Here is a 22806-nt window from a genome sequence, read left to right as displayed (position 1 = left end):
GGTACATTGTATGAAAAATACCTCAGATATAGTTTACGGAGATTGACTGCCTGGTTGTAGATCTGCTATGGGCCAATAGAAGAAAAGGTATAGGGTTAGCAATGCCTAAACAAATGTGTGAAAGCGGAGGAATAGAAGTCCCTAACATGGAACTCCATTATATGGATGTGCAATTGCAACATGCGGTTCACTGGTTGAGTGAGGGAGCAAACTGGGAAAATGATCTTTTGAAGGGTACACACCTGGTACGACGTGTGTATGGTGCGGGAGAGAGTGATCACAAAAGTAATCTGTTGTGCATCATATGCGAGCGAGATGCTGATGTGGGCCTTGAAACCCTTTGCTAAGATAACTGAGGTCATGTACATACAGAAATGAAGGGGGGGGGGGACTGTGAACACCTCAGTGATTTATATCTAAGCAGGCCTTTTATGGGAAGAGGAATTGAAGACGTTCATAATGGGCACTGGGCAATATCTTCAACATACAACGATCTCAGCAACGGTGCGAGAGATATGGCCGTGTTTCTCTGACGAGTCTACAGCCTCATATAAACTGGTTCGATGCTCACATTTTCAGGGGCTTCTAACAAATCTCCCACCTTTATCATTGGATAAAAGAAGACCTACCAAGATTCACACCTAAGGCATAGGAGAAATGGGAAAATGTCCTGGGAGAAGAACTCTCTAATCAAGATTGGGAAAAAAATCCATGACGGCACGCTAACAGTGAGCTCAAATTTGTGCTTTCAGTTATTACAATATAATTGCCTTACACTTAAAATTTTACATGATATATAAGTTGACCGGTCACCTCGGTGTACCCCTTGTAGTGCCCCAGTTGCAGATCTTATACATGTGTTATGGGGGTGTCCCAAGATATTGCCTTTCTGGAAAGCAGTACTGGTCAACTAGAGTAGGGCGATGGGTTGGGAAATACCGCACATCCCACAAGTGGTGTTTCTGGGGTTGATTCTGGCTCCTGCTAACAAGAAACTTAGTTGTAGGTTTTTGCTACTAGGTATGCTAGCGACAAAGCAACTCATTGCTATTAGATGATGAATGAGAAATTTTCCCATTACACTGCGTGGCTCCGGGATAAGAATGAATGGGCAGTTGCAGAGGAAGTCAGAATAAAACATGTACAATGGGATAATCGCATGGCTGATGAGATAATGGCGTGGGCAATGATGATTACTGAATTGCACTGCGAAGACAATGAAAGGCGGGGACAGGGAGTAAATTACAAGCAGAGAGTGAGAGTGTAGGAGCTACCCCTCTGGCTCCTTAAACAATATGAAACGATGTCAGTTCAAAAGTCAGAAAAATTGGACCTTGGTTGCATGGGCGTGGACGTACCCCCGCAAACAGGAGTACCTGAAGATAAAGCAGACAACCTGGGCGAAGGAACGGGAGGTTGTACTGGGATGATATTTGCATTATAACGAGCAGCTGGAAGGGGGGGGGGCAGGGGGGGTTGGGTGTGAGTGTTCTATTTACGCCTTTTCTTTCCTATTTAGATAAACTGGAATGTTGTAATGAATATTAACATATTAACATATGACAAGTAATGAGATATTTGTGACATTATGTTAATCTCTTTAAATTAACAAAAAACAATAAAATAATTTTTTTAAAACAGCTTGGTGAAAGACAGAGTATTTCAATAATATGCTCGTAGTTTCACAGCATGCCTACCTTTTTTGCATAATTATTTTGTACTCTCTCATCCAGACTTCCTGAAAGACTTTGCTGAATTCATGCCAGAGGCTAAAGAAATCGTATGTTAAAACTTCCTTCTCTCCTGGTTTTGGCTTCATGCAATAATACGTTGTTGTTTCCACAAAACTGTACAAAATAGAAAATAAATACCATATATATTTTTTTACTGCTGTTTTGAAATAAAATCACAGTCTACAGGTTGAAGACCAAAAAACAGGCAACTCAACTTTGACATTTCACATATTTCAGTATTCATGCTATTGTGGGACTGCCCAGTTAGTAGCCCTAGAATACAAAAGGTGAAAAATGTGTTCTTGGTGGTTTCATTGCTGCTTCAAAAGTGGAGTAGGTAACTCTTGCTGACTCCCAGCCGTTGACTTTCAAGTCCCATACGGATCACTGAGGTTACGTTAAGAGATAGCTAATATTACAGGCATTTTTTTTTAAACATGCAAAACTATTTTTTAAAGATTTTTTTTAAGGATGATAAGAATAGCGTGATCAGATAACCTGTCCAGTTGTGTGCTTTCCTTTACAAATCATTGTTTTCCTGTGAGACAGTTCAACTGATTCAATTTATATGAGCCAAGGGTACTTCACCTTCTCACCGAAGAAACTGCATCTTGACCCTCCAGGAACTCTACAAACTGCAACAAAGAAACAAAGATGACTTCTGCAACATTGTATCTTCAGTTCCTGCCTGAAACTGTTTCTCATGTGTGCATCCTCAGAGGACAGCACCTATCAGGGGAAGGCCCTGATGTCACCTGCTGGCACTGGCCACTCACATGCTCACAGAGTTTCCTGCCAACTTGGAATCCAAGATGGCAAAACCCAGGGACCCTCTGGAGGAGCTCTGCGTACCAACCCTGAGGTGGTGATGGACAAGGAAGTGGCCACTCCCCTTTTCTTTTTCCAGTTTTGCACTGGGGGTCCCAGAACTGGTATAGACTGGATTATGCAAGGAGGGCACCAAATGTGCCCTTCAAAGCTTTTCCAATGGCTTGGGGAGGCTACCCCTCCTAGGCCCGTAACACCTATTGCCAAAGAGAGAGGGTGTAACACCCCTCTCCCAAAGGAAATCCTTTGTTTTGCCTTCCTGGGCTTGAGCTTCTCAAGCAACTGGAGGGCAGAAACCTGTCTGAGAGGTGGCAACAGCAGGGGCTGCCTGGAAATCCTCAGAAGGCTGGAATGGCAATAATGGGGGTCCTCTAAAGAGCCCCCAGAGTGCTTGGAATCATGAACCCAATGCTTGCAAAAGCTTTGGGGTATGATTCTAACATGTTTGATACCAGACATGCTTATGTTCAGAGTTACCATTATGTAGCTGGACATAGGTAGTGACCTATGTCCAGTACACGCGTAAAATGGCATCACTGCACTCACAAAGTCCAGGAAAATGGCCCTGGAGGTCGGGGGCACCTCTGCTAGTGCAGGGGTGCCCTCACACACACAGGTACTCTGGACCCTGCCCTCAGGGCTGGATGGCCTGCTATAGGGGTGACTTATAAGTGACCTGGTGCAGTGTAAAAGGCAGAGAAAGAGTGCATGCACCTTTTCATGCAGGCTGCAATGGCAGCACTGCAGAAGCCTTTGCATGGGCTTCCTATGGGTGGCAAAAGATATGGTGCAGCCCATAGGGGTTCCCTGAAACCCTAATGCCCTGGGTACCTAAGTACCATATACAAGGGACTCAAAGGGGCACCAGTATGCCAATTGTGGGTGAAATACTGGGTTACCAGTATGCAACAAACAATTTAAGGGACAGCGCATAACTACTGGGGTCCTGATTAGCAGGATCCCAGTAGACACAGTCAAACACACTGACAAACAGGCCAAAAGTGGGGGCAACCAAGCTAGAAAGATGCTACTTTCCTACAGTGAGCAGTAGTCAGCTGTCTGTAAAAGGCACATTCCAGGGTTAGAGCAGGTCTTCGGGACAAGGTCATACACCTTGATTTGGTCAAGGAGGCAGTGGGGAGCTCTCCGACATGTCCTCTCCTTTTGCTGTCGATTTTTAGCCAGGTCACTCTTTCCTTAAAAGGTTTAAGCTTCCAACCAGCTGTTGACACCGCCGGGATGGGTTCTCTGACACCAAATTACCCAATGTCAGTGGTGTAATGAAATTGGAGGGGACCCGCCTTCAAATTAAATGGAGGGGGTCCCTCCATGTAGTTTGCGGACTCAGGCCAGGTGCTCTGCTGAGGAAACCCCCTGGAGCTCGGCAACCCCACCCCTGTTATGTCAACTGGACTCTTATCTTATTGCAATTTCTAATAACTCCTTTACTTCCAAGGCCTTTTCCCCTCCTGTGCCGAGCCTTTCTTTTTGGCTATTTGGGGCAGTTTGCCCTTAGGCCCTCATAACTTTTTGTCCACATAAGCTATCCATGCCAAATTTGGGTCATTTCTTGCCCCAACATCCTAGGAATTCTAAAGGTATCATGAGTTTCCAGGTTCCCTTGGGGGAGACCAAGAAAATAGCCAAATACAGCTAAAAGTTTGTTTAAAAAAAAACTAAATTAGAAAAAATGGATGCAAAGGAAAGGTGATTTTTTCCCTGAAAATGGCATCAACAAAAGGCTTGTGGTGCTAAAATCAATATCTTCCCATCTTTCAGGAACAGGCAGACTTGAATCAGAAAACCTAATTTTTCAACATAATTTTGGCATTTTACTGGGACATACCCCATTTTTACTATTTTTCGTGCTTTCAGCCTCCTTTCAGTTAGTGACAGAAATTGGTGTGAAACAAATGCTGGATCCCAGACAGCTAAATATCTGACAAGTTGACAAAAATCTGAATTCAACAAGGGGTCATTTGTGTAGATCCTTCAAGATTCTCCTACAGAAAGTAACAGCTAAAATAAAAATTGAGGTGAAAAAAGAGCCATTTCTGTCCACATTTGTTCTTTAACTTTTTCCAGATATGACATACTTTTAAAAGCAATATATAGATATATATAGGACTTGTAGGATCTCCAAGAACCCTAGGTACCCAGAGCCAATAAATGAGCTGCACCTTGCAAAGAGGTTTCATTGTAAACAGGGTATACATTTGGTGAAATATAAAGAGTGAAAAATAGGTATCAAGGAAACCTTTGTATTTTCAAAATTGGCACAAGATAAGGTGTTGAGCAGCAGTAGTTATCTGCACATCTCTGAATTCCGGGGTCCCCACACTAGCATGTGAATTACAGGGCATTTCTCAAATAGACTTCTTTTTTACACACTGTCTTACATTTGGCAGGAATAAATGTTGAGGAAGACAAGGGGCAAAAACACTTGTTCTTCTATTCTGTGCTCCCCCAAGTCTTCCGATAAAAAAGGTACCTCACTTGCGTGGGTAGGCCTAGTAGCCACAACAGGAAACGCAACATGGACACCTCACATTTTTACATTGAAATCAGACATGTTTTTTGGAAAGTGTCTAGCTGTGGATTCTGGCTCTAGCTCAGCCGTCACCTAGGGAAACCTATCAAACCTGTGCATTTTTGATAACTAGACACCTAGGGGGATTCAGAATGGGGTGTCTTTTGGGGCTCTCACCAGATTCTGGTACCCAGAATACTTTGCAAACCTCAAAATGTGGCAAAAAACAACACTTTTCCCTCACATTTCGGTGACAGGAAGTTCTGAAATCTGAGAGGAGCCAAAAATGTCCTTCCACCCAGAATTTCCTCAAGTCTCCTGATAAAAATGGTACCTCACTTGTGTGGGTAGGCCTAGTGCACGCAACAGGAATTGCCCCAAAACACAACATGGACACATCACATTTTTATATTGAAATCTGACATGTTTTTTGGAAAGTGCCTAGCTGTGGATTTTGGGCTCTAGCTCAGCCGGCACCTAGGGAAACTCAGCAAACCTATACCTTTTTTTTTTTTTAAACTACACACCTAGGGGCATTCAGACTGGGGTGACTTGTGGGGCTCGCCAAGCGTTCTGTTATCCAGAATCCTTTGCAAACTTTAAAATTTGGCAAAAAAAATGTGTCCTCACATTTCGGTGGTAGAATGTTCTGGAATCTGAGAGGTGCCACAAATTTCTTTTCACCCAGCATTCCCCAAAGTCTCCCAAACAAAATGGTACCTCACCTGGGTTGGTAGGCCTAGTGTTCGCAACAGGAAATGCCCCCAAATCACTACATAGACACATCAAAATTATTAATTACAGAACTACCTGATTTTGCTGGGGGCGGAGGAGGTGGGGGCACTTGCGTTTTTCATCCTGGGCTCAGCAGCCATCTAGGGAAACCTACCAAACACAGACATTTCTGAAAAGTAGCCACCCGAGGGAGTCCAAGAAGGTGTGACTTGCCTGGATACCCCAGTGTTTTCTTACCAAGAATCCTCTGCAAATGTCAAATTTAGCTAAAAAGAAATAAATCACATTTTCCCTACATTTCTGTGTGGGATCACCTCACCAGCACAAATTTCCTACCACCCAACGTGTCAACACCAGGGCAGTGCGCGCTCTATTGGCGACTAGAATGCAAAAACCCAACACTCTCAAAACAACGTAATTTATGCATTGTGCTGATATGTTATTTAACCTTTTACATTGCAGAGTTCAATCCTGAAGACTTATTTTTAATATGCTTACAAATGCTGTTCATTTGCAATGTATTGCTGCAGGCTTTCAGAGTGTGTTAGGGTGTGGTCCCTTTCCAGGGCCTTCTAGAGACTTTCCCTGCAACATGCCTGGGTGTGGTTGTGGGCTGGGCCAAGACTCTATAAAAAGGAGCCGGCCCAGCTCCAGGTGCTCACTATTCAGAGGTCCCGTTGCAGAGCAGCAGCTACTTCCTGAGCTCCTGTTCCGGTGGCCTATTTGATCTTCCAAGACATCTGACTTTCATTCTTCATTTGGAGATCCTTGTTCTGGGCGGTAAGGCGGTGGTTGGGCTGGACTCCCGACGCCGTTATCGAGAACTCTCAAGTTATTGGGCCTAATTCTTTTATGATTTGACAGAGTACTTTGCGCGTGTGAAATATGCGCGTGAGTGTTTGTGACATTTGCAGGGTGACTTGCGAATCGGCAAGACGCGCGATTCGTTTCATGATATTTTAATCTTGTTAATTATTGCGCGCGACCATTTCTTGACATATACATGGTTGCTTAAGAATCGGCAAAAGACGCGCGATTCGTTTCATTGTACTGTGATCTTGTTATACATTGTGAGCTGTTATTTCTTGGCATTTACATCGTGGTTTACGAATCGGCAAGACGCACGATTCTCTCCTCGAGTTTCATTCATGTTGTTTATTGTATGCCACTATTCTAAGATATTTATCATGTAATATTCGAGTTGACAAGTTATGTGATTTGTTTTTCCTGAATCCATATTGTGTTATTCATGGTGCACAATCCTTTTATGGTGTTTACTATATATATATATATATATATATATATATATATATATATATAAATCTACAATATGCGCAATTTGTGTTGAAACATTTTAAGAGTACACAGAATATCAGAGTGTCTAGATGTAATATTGTATGGTCCTAGTATGCATTCTCAAAAAAGAATTTATATGACTGGTTTAAAATTTGGTCAGAACGTTTTTCTGATTCTCATGTAAAGGAAAGTACTTGAATAAGAAAGTTTTCATTTAATCCATCTTGATTCCCTTACAGGTATCCGGCCATCTTGAAACTTAGTCATTTTAAAATTAATTCTTAGATTGTTCATGTTTTCAGAATGACTATGCTTAGAATCATAGTCTAGTATTGATTTCAGGAGATATAACTTTCATATTGTGTGTTCTAACCTTTTTCTTACTACAGGTCTCCTTCCCAGCTGTTTCCCTTCCTAATCCCCTCTTCCCCTCTTGAACTCTCTTAGCCTCTGTGATTTATCTATCAGAGTCTTGGAGCTGTTCAGTGGTGGACGTGTTGGGAACGTGCGCAGACCCCGAGGATCTGGTGACTCTGACAGAATAGTAAGCCCTCAAATTATTATCCTCCTGGTTTGTGTATGTTCTCAGCATGGCCACGCTGGACGAGTTAGTCAAGGCTATCACCCAGCTCCAGGCAGAGGTGGTATCATCCAAAGAATTGACAACTAGCTTAGCTGAGAGAGTGAGTCAGTTGCAAGATAAGGTAGAGAAGAAGGAACAAAGTCCCACAGGTGTCCCCTGGCCAGGTACTTCTTCTCAGGCTTCTGGAAGTAATCCGACAAACATTTCCCTAAATGTTCCTTCTGCAATTCCTTTAGCTCTCCCAGAACGTTTCTCAGGTGACCCTTTGAAAGCGCAATCTTTCCTGGTTCAAGTGGGACTACACTTCACCTGCAGACCACATACTTTCCCCGTTGCCCAGTCCAAAGTAGCTTTCTTATTTTCATATTTGGCTGGGGATGCAGCTACTTGGGCAATTCCTCTTGTGCGTAAAAATAGTCCCTTGTTGTACAACTGGAGAAATTTTGTTCGTAATTTTGAGAGAGTTTTTGATCGTAGAACTGTAACACAGTCAGCAGATCGTGAATTATCAGATTTACGCCAAGGGGATCAAGACCTAGTGTCGTATTTAGCCAACTTTAACCGTCTGGTTGCCGAGACATCCTGGCCTGAAGAAAAACAAGCGGTCTTGTTTTACAGAGGACTCAGAGGAACTAAAGATATCTTAGCGCAAATCGACCCACAACCTACCGACTGTCAAGAATTAATAAACCTGGTCTTGAGGCTTGATCATCGTTTAGCAGAACGTAAAGGAACGCGCAATAAGATTGAAAAATATTCATGGCGTGTTCATGATAACAGAGACTAAAGAACTCCGAAAGAGAGAACGCCGGAACCAATGGAAATTGGAACCATCAGAAGACCTTTGACCAAAGATGAAAAGGACCTACGCAGAAAAAATGGACAATGTCTTTATTGTGGGCGGAAGGGTCATTTTGCCAAAGATTGTCCAATCAAACCAAAGAACAAGCAAGGTCCAGTTCAGAAGGTAGCAGCCAATGCACCAGTCACGTTGGAAAACTAAAACACCCAAGATGCAGAGAAGGGTTGCTCTTGGGTGTCACAGTGGACCCTTCACAATCTAGACATCTTAAACTGGAAATAAGTTCAGGTCAAGAAAAAGATCTATTTCAAAAAGGCTCTAGTCGATTCTGGGGCTACTGGGAACTTTGTTGATGTCCAATTGGTTCGTGCATGGGGGATCCCGTGTATTGAAAAGGAGACCCCAGAAATCATCCAGGCAGTCGATGGTAACTCTTGACTGGAGGTCCAGTAACTCTTCAGACTATCCCCTTGTCGATGATTTGTGAAGATAAGAATCAAAGAAAGAAACAAAGAGAAAATCATTCTTGACATGATCCACGCTCCGCAATATGGGATTATCCTCGGCTTGCCATGGTTAACTCATCACAATCCAGAGATCAATTGGGCAGAACGAAAAATTGTATTCTCATCTGCGCTATGTAACGAACAATGTCTCCAAAAGATTCAAGTACCAAAAGTTTGTAACTCTTACATAGCTACTGCCGCAGAGAAAGAAATTCAGCTGCCCAAACAATATTCATCTTACAAAGATGTATTTGATGAGAAAGGAGCAGAGACTCTACCTCCTCATAGATCTTAGGACTGTCAAATTGATCTAGCCCCAGGTGCGATACTTCCCAACTGTCGTGTATCTGCCCTGTCAGAACATGAAAATCAACATTTACGAAAATACCTAGATCAATTTTTGGAGAATGGCTTCATTCGCCCCTCAGTCTCCTGCAGCTTCGCCTTTGTTTTTTGTTCCAAAAGCTAATGGAGAACTTCAAACTTTCATCGACTATAGGGGTTTGAACAAAGTCACCATCAAGAATAAATATCCTTTACCCCTAATTTCGGTATTATTGGACAAGTAAAGAGAGCAAAAATCTACACGAAGCTTGACCTTCGAGGTGCTTATCATTTGGTCAGAATGAGAGAGGGTGACGAATGGAAAACAGCCTTCAAGACAAGATATGGCCTTTTTGAATACACCGTCATGCCTTTTGGTCTGTGTAATGCTCCAGCAGCATTTCAATTTTTCTTGAATGACGTTCTTAGAGAGTACCTCAACATATTTGCCATAGTCTACATCAATGACATTTTGATCTACTCTGACAATGAAAACGAACATGTCCAACATGTCCAGAAAATTCTTGCAGCCCTTCGAAAGCACCATTTATATTGCAAACTAACCAAGTGTGAGTTTCATGTTACCACAGTTGAGTTTTTAGGGGTTATTCTTACCCCTCAAGGTATGGTGATGGCAGAAAAGAAAGTAAAAGCCGTATTTGATTGGCCCATCCCAAAGACTGTTCGTGATGTACAATGTTTCCTGGGGTTTGCAAATTTTTACCATAGATTCATAAATCATTTCTCCCAGACAGTGGCTCCAATCACTAAGCTACTAAGAAAGAACGAAAAGTTTGTATGGTCCCCAGAAGCTTATCAAGCCTTCTCGACTTTGAAGAAAGCTTTCTCCACTGCCCCAGTCTTGACTCATCCGGATGCGAATCGACCTTTCATAGTGGAAGCTGATGCTTCAGATGTAGCAATAGGAGCCGTCTTATAACAACGAAATAAAGACACTGGTCAACTTCATCCTATAGCTTATATCTCTCGGAGGTTGAACGAAGCCGAACAGAACTGTCATTGCTGAAAAAGAGCTTCTGGCGATTCGTGACGCCTTTAAAGAATGGAGACATCATTTGTTGGGTGCCAAATACACTGTCACAGTATATACTGATCATCGTAATATTCAATTCATGAGTTCTGCCAGACTTTTTACCCCTCGGCAATTACGCTGGATTCAGTTTTTTGCCAAATTTAATTTTGTAGTAACCTTCCAGCCTGGTAAAGATAATCACATAGCTGACGCCTTGTCCCGTCAAGAGTCTACCACGCTGCCTGCATTTCAAGCCTCCAGAGCTATCATTGCTCCTGACAAGGTTCTATGTATCATAAAAACTGAAGATGTCTTTGAAGAAATTTGCAACTCTTTCACTGTTGAAAAATGGCAAACATGGGCCCAAGCAGATCCCAAAAGGTCAATCAAGCAAGGACTACCCTTTCATGACGCTCGTTTGTTCGTACACTACCAAACTTTGCAAGATAGTGTTTCATTGGTTGCATGTTATACCGACGGCAGGTCACCCAGGTACTCCTAAAACTCTTGAACTGATCCAACGCTATTTTTGGTGGCTTACCCTAACAAAAGATGTAAAAGCAATGGTAAACAACTGCGAAGTTTGTGCTCGCATTAAAACAAGTCATTCAAAACCAAAAGGGTTGTTACATCCACTTCCAACCCCAAGTCGTCCAAGGGAGCACATTTCTTTAGACTTTATTACCGGTCTGCCAGTGGTTCAACAGCATTCAGTAATTCTGGTGGTAGTAGATAGTCTCACGAAATATGGATATTTCATTGCCCACTTCTAGTGAACTGGCAACTATTTTACTGAACAGAGTGGTTCGTTATCATGGACTGCCAAAAGTTATCCTCTATGATCGGGGGTCGCAATTTGCCTCCAATTTCTGGAAGACATGGTGTAAAACACTCCAAGTGACAGCTATGCTATCTACTAGTCACCATCCTCAAACAGATGGTCAAACGGAGAGACTAAATCAGACTTTGAAACAATACCTACGTGTCTACGCTGAAAAGGCACTTCATTCTTGGACATCTATGCTCTGGTTAGCTTACAATAACTCATTCCACACTTCTATTGGCGTTACACCCTTTTGTGGTTTATTTGGCTATCATCCTGACACCCTGCCCATCACAATTCCTCAAGAAAGTTCTTACTCCAGCTGTGTCAGAAACCATTCAGCATTTGCATCAAACCCAGAAACTGATTCAACAGCATTTAGAAAAAGCCAAACAAAAATACAAAAGGCATTATGACAAGAAACATTGTGAGGGACCGCAATATCAACCAGGTGACAGTGTGGCTTTCCACAAAACATACAGACTTCAAGAAGAAGCACATGTTTAATCCCAAATTTATAGGTCCTTACACAGTCCTTCAGCAAATCAATCCAGTAACCTATAAACTACAATTGCCCAGATCCTCACGGATTCATCCAGTGATCCACACTTCCCTAGTGAAAAGGGCAGTCCAAAAGGTCCACCCTCATCCAGCTCCTGTTCTAGTACAGGGAGAAGAAGAATATGACGTTAAGAAAGTGTTGGATTCTAAACTACGAGGGCGTAATCTATGGTAATCAATCTCATGGAAAGGTTATGGTCCTGAAAGTAACTTATGGGTTTCCGCATCTGATGTTCGTGCTTCAGTACTTGTGAGACGCTTTCATTGTCTTAATCCAGGCAAACCAGGCCCTAGAGTGCGTCTGGGAGAGGGGAGTACTGTCAACACCAAGGCAGTGCGCGCTCTATTGGCGACTAGAATGCAAAAACCCAGCACTCTCAAAACAACGTAATTTATGCATTGTGCTGATATGTTGTTATTTAACCTTTTGCATTGCAGAGTTCAATCCTGAAGACTTATTTTTAATATGCTTACAAATGCTGTTCATTTGCAATGTATTGCTGCAGGCTTTCAGAGTGTGTTAGGGTGTGGTTCTTTTCCAGGGCCTTCTAGAGACTTCCCCTGCAACATGCCTGGGTGTGGTTGCGGGCTGGGCCAAGACTCTATAAAAAGGAGCCAGCCCAGCTCCAGGTGCTCACTATTCAGAGGTCCCGGTGCAGAGCAGTAGCTACTTCCTGAGCTCCTGTCCCGGTGGCCTATTTGATCTTCCAAGACATCTGAATTTCATTCTTCATTTGGAGATCCTTGTTCTTGGCGGTAAGACGGTGGTTGGGCTGGCCTCCCGACGCCGTTATCGAGAACTCTCATGTTATTGGGCCAAATTATTTTATGATTTGACAGAGTACTTTGCGCGTGTGAAATATGCGCGTGAGTGTTTGTGACATTTGCCTGGTGACTTGCGAATCGCCAAGACGCGCGATTAGTTTCATGATAATTTAACATTGTTAATTATTGCGCGCTACCATTTCTTGACATTTACATAGTGGCTTAAGAACCGGCCACACGCACGATTAGTTTTATGGGGTTTTAACTTTGTTGTTCATTGCGCTCTACCATTTCTTGACATTTACATGGTGGCTTAAGAATAGGAAAGACGCGCGATTCGCTTTATGGCGTTTTAACCTTGTTGTTCATTGTGCGCTACCATTTCTTGACATTTACATGGTGGCTTAAGAATCGGCAAAAGACACGCGATTCGTTTCATTGTACTTTGGTCTTGTTATTCATTGTGAGCTGTTATTTCTTGGCATTTACATTGTGGTTTACGAATCGTCAAGACGCACGATTCTCTCAGAGTTGAATTCATATTGTTTATTGTATGCCACTATTCTAAGATATTTATCACATAATATTTGAGTTGACAAGTTATGTGATTTGTTTTTCCTGAATCCATGTTGTGTTATTCATGGTGCACAATCCTTTTATGGTGTTTACTATACATATATATATGTATACACATATATATATATATATATATATATATATATATATATATATATATATATATATAAATAAATCTACAATCTGTGCAATTTGTGTTGAAACATTTTAAGAGTACACAGAAGATCAGAGTGTCTAGATGCAATATTGTATGGTCCTAGTATGCATTCTCAAAAAAGGATTTAGATGACTGGTTTAAACTTTAGACAGAACGTTTTTCTGATTCTCATGTAAAGGAAAGTACTTGAATAAGAACATTTTCATTTAATCCATCTTGATTCCCCTACAGGTATCCGGCCATCTTGAAACGTAGTCATTTTAAGCCTAATTCTTAGATTGTTCATGTTTTCAGAATGACAATGTTAGAATCATAGTCTAGTATTGATTTCAGGAGATATAATTTTCATATTGTGTGTTCTAACCTTTTTCTTACTACAGGTCTCCTTCCCAGCTGTTTCCCTTCCTAATCCCCTCTTCAACTCTCTTAGCCTCTGTGATTTATCTATCAGAGTCTTGGAGCTGTTCAGTGGTGGACATGTTGGGAACGTGCGCAGACCCCGAGGATCTTGTTACTGACACAACGTTCCCCACAGTCTCCTAATAAAAATGATAGCTCAATTGTGTTGGTGGGCCAAGTGCCCGCGACAGGGAAGAGCCAAAAACATGTCGAAATTGAGGGGTAACCAAGGGGGTCCAAAAGGGCAGTTTGAAAGACAATGTTTTTGGGCCGACAAGTGGAGCAGTATTTTATTGGTATAGATGCAACAGTGCTGGGTGGTAGGAATTTTGTAGATTCGTGCAGGTTCCTGGAAGGTTCCATCACAAAAATGTGGGAAAAATGTGTGATTTCAAGCAAAGTTGGAGGTTTGCAGGGCATTGTGGGTAAGAAACTGGTGTGGGGTGCGTGTGAAGCACACCACCCTGGACTCACCTAGATGTTTAGTTTTCAGATGTGTCTAGGTCTCGTAGATTTTCCTACATGGCAGGGTCCCAAAGTCTGACCATTCCAAGTGGGATGGTTTTGAGAGTTAGACAAGCTCTCATGGCCCAAAGGTAAAACCAAAACCCTAAATAATCAAATGTCCTCTTGCTTGATGTTGGGATTAGATCTTTTAGTGTGTGGGGGGAAGAGCTGGAAGACTGTTACCCAGTTCAGTTGGAGTGAGGGCATAAACATGCCCATACTGGTTGGTAGCCACCACCCCACTATTTTGTTTTTAATTCCCTGGCATCTATTAGGCTTTCTGCACCCCCAACCCCTTTGGGAGTGGATCAGAGGTAGTTGCCCTATCTGCCCACAGGTGGGCAAAACAACTTTGTCGCCATTTATTTGGGGTGGGGGTATGGCATTGAAAATAAAAACATCTTTCCTGGTGGGCTTTCTGCCCCCCTTGGGGGCAGATGGGCCTTACAAAAACAGGCCGATCTGCCCCCGGGGGGGGGGGGGCAGAAATGGCCAACAGTAATGTGCCTCAATGGGGAGCGACCCTTGCCCAAGGGGCTGCCCCCCAAATCAAAAACACACAACAATCTTTGGTGCCTAAGTGGTTTCTGCCCCCTTCTGGGGCAGATGGGCCTAATACAAATAGGGCGGTCTGCCCCCATGGGGGCAAAAATGGCTTAGAATAAATTTGCCTCCCAGGGGAGCAACACTTGCCTAAGGGGTCACTTCCCTTGTGTAAAATTGCCACACAAAAAAACCCATCCCTGGTGTCTAGTGGGCGTAAGAAAAATAGGCTGATCTGCCCCCAAGGTGGGCAGAAATGATCTAAAATAAAATTGTCCCCCAGGGGAGCAACCCTAGCCTAAGGGGTTGCTTCCCACATGTAAACAACAAAACAAACAAAAAAAAAAGGAAACAATTCCTGGTGTCTAGAGGTTTCTGCTGCGCTCGGGCAGATGGGCCTAATTACTATAGGCCAATATGCCTCCAAGGGGATCAGAAATGGCCTTATAAAAAAAATTACCCTTCACTGTGTACATCTAAAAAACGAACTGTTAGAAATGGGGTTTTTGGTTGGCAGATAGGTTGCCCTCTGTCCAAGCAAGAACCCTCACTCTAGTCAGGGTAAGTCACACACAATCCAAAATCAGCCTGTGCTCACCCTCCGGTAGCTTGGCACGAGCAGTCAGGCTTAACTTAGAAGGCAATGTGTAAAGCATTTGTGCAATAAATCATACAACACCATAGTATAACACCACAAAAATACACCACACAGTGTTTAGAAAAATATAGAATATTTATCTGGATAATTGTAGGTCAAAACGATCAAAGTTGCAATACGAATTTGTAAAGATATCACTGAAAAGTGATATTAAGAGTCTTTAAGTCTTTAAAAAGCAATACAGTGTCTTTCAAGCACAGAGTACCTGGTTTCTGGTGGGAAACCTCCTCAGAGGGCCACAGGAGAAGAGATGCGTGGAAAAAGGGGTGTGTGCGTCGTTTTCCGCTCAGCACACACAGACTTGCGTCGTTCTTTTCCACGCGGGGAAGTCGGGCGTCGTTTTCCGGCGCGCAGACAGTCTCTTTTTGTGGATCGCGAGGATTACCAGATGTCCCGGGTCTGTGCGTGGATTCTCCTGCTTATTTTCCGGCTGCGCGTCGTTCTGCGGGGCTGCGCGTCGAAGTTTCGATCTCACGGTAGGCGTCGCGTCGATTTCTCCTTGGAAGTCGGGCGGCGTTGTCCTTGCGAGGCCGTGCGTCGAAATTTTGGTCTCACGGCAGGCGTCGCGTCGATTTCTCCTTGGAAGTCGGGCGGCGTTGTCCTTGCGAGGCCGTGCGTCAAAGTTTCGCACTCACGGTAGGCGTCGCGTCGATTTCTCCTTGGAAGTCGGGCGGCTTTGTCCTTGCGAGGTTGTGCGTCGAAGTCTCGATCGTCCCGAGGGCGTCGCGTTGATCAGCGTCGGTGTGCGGCGTTTTTCTCGCCGCGAAACAAGCTGTGCGTCGAAATTTTCGGCGCACGGAGTGTCCACGTGAAAGGAAGAAGTCTTTTTGGTCCTGAGACTTCAAGGAACAGGAGGCAAGCTCTATCCAAGCCCTTGGAGAGCACTTTCACAGCCAGACAAGAGTTCAGCAAGGCAGCAGGGCAACAGCAAGACAGCAGTCCTTTGGAGAAAGCAGACAGGTGAGTCCTTTGAGCAACCAGGCAGTTCTTCTTGGCCGGATGTAGTTTCTGGTTCAGGTTTCTTCTCCAGCAAGTGTCTGATGAGGTAGGGCAGAGGCCCTGTTTTATACTAAGTTGTGCCTTTGAAGTGGGGGTGACTTCAAAGAGTCTCTAAGAAATGCACCCAGTTCCCTTTCAGCTCAATCCTGTCTGCCAGAGTCCCAGTAGGGGGTGTGGCAGTCCTTTGTGTGAGGGCAGGCCCTCCACCCTCCCAGCCCAGGAAGACCCATTCAAAATGCAGATGTATGCAAGTGAGGCTGAGTACCCTGTGTTTGGGGTGTGTCTGAGTGAATGCACAAGGAGCTGTCAACTAAACCTAGCCAGACGTGGATTGAAGGGCACAACAAGATTTTAGTGCAAAGAAATGCTCACTTTCTAAAAGTGGCATTTCTAGAATAGTAATATTAAATCCGACTTCACCAGTCAGCAGGATTTTGTATTACCATTCTGGCCATACTAAATATGACCTTCCTGCTCCTTTCAGATCAGCAGCTGCCACTTCAACAGTGTATGAGGGCAGCCCCAATGTTAGCCTATGAAGGGAGCAGGCCTCACAGTAGTGTAAAAACGAATTTAGGAGTTTTACACTACCAGGACATATAACTACACAGGTACATGTCCTGCCTTTTACCTACACAGCACCCTGCTCTAGGGGTTACCTAGGGCACACATTAGGGATGACTTATATGTAGAAAAAGGGGAGTTCTAGGCTTGGCAAGTACTTTTAAATGCCAAGTCGAAGTGGCAGTGAAACTGCACACACAGGCCTTGCAATGGCAGGCCTGAGACAAGGTTAAGGGGCTACGGAGGTGGGTGGCACAACCAGTGCTGCAGGCCCACTAGTAGCATTTAATCTACATGCCCTAGGCACATGTAGTGCACTCTACTAGGGACTTACAGGTAAATTAAATAGTCAATCATGGATAAACCAATCAATAGTACAATTTACACAGAGAGCATATGCACTTTAGCACTGGTTAGCAGTGGTAAAGTGCTCAGAGGTCAAAAGCCAACAACAACAGGTCAGAAAAAATAGGAGGAAGGAGGCAAAAAGTTTGGGGATGTCCCTGTCAAAAAGCCAGGTCCAACACGAACTCTCTGGTATCTATTGGCAATTTCTGCAACCCCCTGCAGAAATGCTCAGAGAAACATGAAAGGAAAGAAAAAGCCTTTCCTTTCATGTCTCTTCGACCTGCCCCTTGCCCCATTCAGAAGAGAAATGCTTTCATTTCTCTTCCGATCGTGATGGAAGCGGAACTTCCAGCACGATGGGGGCGACCTCTGATGAGGTCAGCGTGCAAGCGCATGCGTTCATCAGACGTCATGGGGGGCAGGGGAAGTCATTCCCGTAGGCCAGGTGCGGGACAAGCTGGTTACGTCCTCAGCACATGGCAACTGTGGCCGAGGACGTAACCAGCTCGTCACCGGCACCCGAGGGATTAATCAAACTAGTGAAAAGAGAAGCCGTGATTCAAAACAGCCTGTGGAGGGCTGTAAAATATTAAACAAGCTGGAAAATCTCCACCAGAAAACTTTCAACATACACACACACATCACTGCGAAGAATGGTACAACTGTTTAAAAAAATAAATAAAAAAAAAAAAAAGTGCGATTGCGCAGGTTAAAACCTTGAATTTGCAAAGGAGCACTAGGATAAACAATAGAATTAAACTGGTAGTCATGAAAATCGCTCGATTACTGCCCAGGGAGATCGTGCTGCATAGGAAATAAAAAGAAAAAGTAGTCCAGAAATTATACGGAAAACATGGAGCCTCGTATGCTTGCAGTAGTTAGCCAGTGAACTCGGGGAGGGCTAAACACTGGAGCAGGCATGACATATGCATGCCGTTCACTAATGAAATCAAGTGAATTTTAAAAGGCAAGCCCAGCAACCGACGAAAGTAATAGGTGTGACATGGGTGTGGTTAAACGCCCACAGAGAGGTTACAACAGGAGTCAGAGCGCTTGCTCGCGGGACCCTAATAAACTGTGGCTCAACTAGAATTCATTCAAAAAGTCATTTAGCAAGGAGCATCATTAGTTGCATACAATTAATCTAAGACGGCAAATGCTGTCTAGCCCTATAAATGATCTAAGGCAATGTAAACTGGGCACAGATTGTTTTTGTTTGTATAGAAAAGACAACACGCATGAAAAAAGATGTCCACCGTGTGCCAAAATGAACAGACATGAAGAAGTAATAATTCTATATACAATCAGCCAGATTCCAGTATGTGTTATTAATTGTGCACTGTTGCACATCAGTATAATGGTAATTCAACTATGCCAACATGGGTTTGTATGCAACTATGGTGACAAAGTTTTGAACTGTTACATTATAGAGTTCTTATCGGGGAGATTAGGTGACTAACACCAAAGTAGAGAATCAATTATATTCTGAGTAGAATGATATTATAGATTTTGCACCCATACGGGTTGGAGTCTACACATAGATATTTATCTGACAACTGGATGACTACAGGGGTTGAATTAAGGGATACTTCAATGCCTCATTAGCGTTGGTACGCTCTATATAAATGCAATTTAAACACCCGTAAGCATAAAGTATGGATATTTAGGACATTTTTTTTTTAATCAGTAGTGAATGACTGAGTACCTTGGAATGGTTGCCATCAGGGCTCAAGGCTTCCCCACTTTGTTATATGAAGTTGCTAACCAACCTCTTGACATTTTGTGCCCTTTTTGCAAGTCTTCATCCACTGCACTGGTATGTGGTAACAGGTGAGAAATGATGACTTGACTTCTCAGTTGAGCCTATTTACTCTCAAGCATGTTAGGTACACACGCTCACTGAAGAACCAGATGCCTGCACAACATACACTGGAGGTGATGGGGAAAAATAAGCAAAGAGGATTGCATTAGATCTAGGGTGGGGAGCTGTGACACTGCTTAGTGTGCTGCAGAACACCAGGTGGGCTTTGGGAGACATCCTGGCCCATATAAGCTTTCAGAAGGGACAACTACAAAATAAATTAGAAGCGTCTCTCTGCAATAACGAGTGAGATAAACATTGTTTTTAAGTCCTACAACAGGAAAGACTATGTAGAGAAATGCGCACCACTCATGTCTCAGACAAAAAATTATTAAAATGGGGGGCATTTGGAATGCAAAGGGAGAGGAACTATCCTAATAAAATAAGTACATGAAGGAGAGAAGAAAACAAATGGACAAAGGAGATTGGGGTAATTGGTCACCCACACTGTTGAAATTGCCTCCCAAGGCAGCAAAAGGTAAAGGTTAGGAGTGCAAAGTAGAGACAGTGGGGACAATTCACTAAGGGATTCATGAGCAGTACATTGAGAACATTTTGTGAATTAGCACCAAAACATTGAAAATTGAACTATTAAGGTGATATTAATAAACAATTAGTACAAACAGAAAGCAGTGTGACCCATTTGTACTTTCACCACTAGAGATTTGTATGTTACAGGGCCAATTCAAGAAGGCATTTATGAGTATGTGAAGTAATACTTTTATACTACTATTTCATGTAATCTTAAATGCCTTCATGAAATGGCCTCAGTATCTCCTCTGAGGGATCTTATGGATCAAACAGACTCTCACAAGGACAAACTGCCTGAAATAACCAAGAGAACAGGAGGTCAATTCAGTATAACATCCAACCAGCTACACAATTTAACTTTACGTTTAAAGAGTAACTACAGATATCAGATACTTTTTATGTAAACATCCTCCACCTTCCCCAACTGGCCTGGCAATCTGATTAATGAGAGGGCAAGTCAAAGACCACTCCCAAACAATAATCACATTAATCCAATCAATGAGGAAACAATCCATTCACCTGTGGTTTCTAATGCGACTAGAAAAGAGGAGGCACCATTTCAGTCTACAAAAAAAAAAGGTTAGCTGTCATTTATGAATTTCTAAATGCAATACGGAGGTTGGCTTTGATTCCGAAATACAACTTGATTACAGCACTTGTGAGGGAGATGAAAATAGCAGGAAATATCAGGAAAGTGACACTAGGTCTCAATGAAATGGCAACAGAAAGTACTGCCAGATATGGCTGCCATCTGAGGAGCACTGAAATATCTCCCCGCTGCCCTTTCCCTTGTCACTCAAAAGCATGAAAACTCTTGACGGACAGGACAAGGTCCATAACAAATTGGATAACATATTAATCCAGGAACAACATATCGAGTGATCTTGCTAATGAAATAAATGATGGTTCAATGTTCTAAACAACTCCCCAGGCAAAGACATGAACAAGTTACTTCCCTTCAGCAACTGTCTTTCTGATGGATACTGTAACCCAGATTCATCACCTTGTGAATATTCCCCAGGCAGACTGGACACCGAAGCTTTTAGAGCAGTGGTTCTGCATGCCAGTTGCTGGTATCATGCAGCTGCATGCCAACAAAATTCCACTCCAGAAGTGACCAGCAGAGCTACATACAAGTGCCATGCAAGACACTGGTATTAGTTGCTTTTTTAGGCTGTCGACATACTCCACCACAGACTCAATAAGCAGATTGGCACAGGCAGTGTGCAAATCTCTAGATTGGGACCTTTTGAGATTGAAAAGAAACCAATTCACATAACAGGGACACAGGACAGTTAATGAGGAATCTCTGGCAAGACAGACGATCCACCGGAAAGATAGTTACCAAAGGTAAATAACTTGTTCTTCTGATGGATACTTCCAATTGTAAATTTCTCACCTTGGGAATACATACAGAAGAACCATCCCTAGTGTGGGTCTGTGACCTAGCTCAGACCAAAATGTCCTGCAGGATTGAGTGGTCAAAATGCCCCTCTCGAAGGAAACAACAGCGGAAGCAGTAATTCTTCATTAACTATATTAGGGTGATGAGTGAAACTGTTTTCGATGTCAGGAGCCTTAATGGGCAACTGTGCAGTTGCTCAAAAAGAGTGCATATCAAAAGAGTGAGAAGTAAATTCAAGTCGCACTCCACTGTTGCATCACAAAGGGTTTTGGCAGACATAAGTGTTGTAAATCATTCAAAAGGCGATTTAAATAAACATGTTTAGGAAATTGGGTTATTTGTTAAAGGCAGTGTGGACCCAATTCAAGTAATGATCACAGTCCTTGTCAGGGTGAACCACAAAAGTCACTAATTGAACCTGTGTTTAACCCTCTGGTAGCCTGGCAGAAAAGCAGTAAGGTCAAACAGAGGCAAAATGCAGAGTATGTATACAGTACTCCAATGATAATAAAGTGAAAACAGCACAAGAATAACCCAAACCAATTTAGAAAAACAGAGCGGATTTTAAATGAACTGATGCCAAAATGACAAAAATCCAATCAGTAGAATAGTTATCAGTTTTTAAAATTTAAGATTAAAAATAGTGCCAAAGGGCTCAAAGTTCCCCCTTGCCCACCAAGGCCCACTGCATCACTGTCAAACTGCTGTAGTGCATCGGAGATCAGAGTCATCTTTCACACGCTTATGCTTAAAACCTAGGGCTTGATTTAGAGTTTGGCAGATGGATACTTCATTTGATTCAATTAATTATAATTGTAGCAAAGTTTCAATGCACACAAAATTAGATTAAAACAAATGATAATCATTAAAAAACTTCAAGGGTTCTCTTGTGTGCCCTAAAATATAATTGTAGCACATTGTAACAAAATGTGTTACAGAAATACAGTTAAAAAGCAAATGCTTAACCTATATCAAAACCTAGTGATATACAATAAAAGCTGCCGGACACCCCTTGGATTAATCGTGATCTTTTGGGTGGAGTCTGGGTGCTTCTAAAAGGAGCCACATGGAGTGGAATACATTACTGTGTAGGCCAGGCCAAATCTATCGAGCCAAAAGGACCAGCTGGATGTGCAGGAACTTATGTTGTAACCAATCCAGATCTTAAACTGCACAGTGCCGGTTGTAAGAACATAGTCCCATTTATACTTCTAGGTTATCACTATTCTGGACCGTACTGAGTTTAAGTGAGTTGGCTGGAGCATCAGTGTGTCTATGTGCCTGGCTGGTTAGAAGTTTTCGTGTTAGATCAAAAAATTTGGAAAAGGTTGCCAACTCCACAGGGGTTTCCAAGTTAAAAAGCAGGGTATAAACTTCCTTGCATGAATGGGTTTTAATAAAGTGCGGCATGCATTTAGAAGAACCGGACATATACAGACTAGATGGTCCAAGAATTCCTTCTTTAGGTGAAATAGTCTGCAAGTGTCAATGTTTTTAAATGACTTCCAGCGGGCATTTAGATCTTTGATTGGAAGAGCTATAAGTTTTGCAAAGAGAATCCACTTAAGCATTGGCTTACTTAGCGCACATTTCAAGTATGGCTGGTGGAGCTTTTCTTTGAGCAAGTTTTGTATAACCTGGTTGTTACTATTAGAATCTTTGATAAATTTAAGGTGTTCCTGTTTGGATAAGAGCCAAACTAGTTTTTTCAGTAGTTTTTAAGGCCATAGAATGATTTG

At 42.8% G+C, this 22806-nt stretch overlaps 1 protein-coding gene across 1 annotated transcript in view; it reads right to left on the bottom strand.

Annotated features, from left to right (window-relative positions):
* The window catches only part of LOC138295990 (formin-2-like), a 686093-nt gene that overhangs the window by 39800 nt on the left and 623487 nt on the right, over positions 1-22806 (bottom strand). Inside the window, exon 16 of the mRNA XM_069234685.1 lies at positions 1698-1847. Within this exon, the coding sequence (XP_069090786.1) occupies positions 1698-1847 (150 nt within the window). The remainder of the gene's footprint in view (positions 1-1697; positions 1848-22806) is intronic.

Source organism: Pleurodeles waltl, chromosome 5, assembly GCF_031143425.1.
Source record: "Pleurodeles waltl isolate 20211129_DDA chromosome 5, aPleWal1.hap1.20221129, whole genome shotgun sequence".
Lineage (NCBI taxonomy): Eukaryota > Metazoa > Chordata > Amphibia > Caudata > Salamandridae > Pleurodeles > Pleurodeles waltl.
This window is presented reverse-complemented; position numbering and strand designations above follow the sequence as displayed.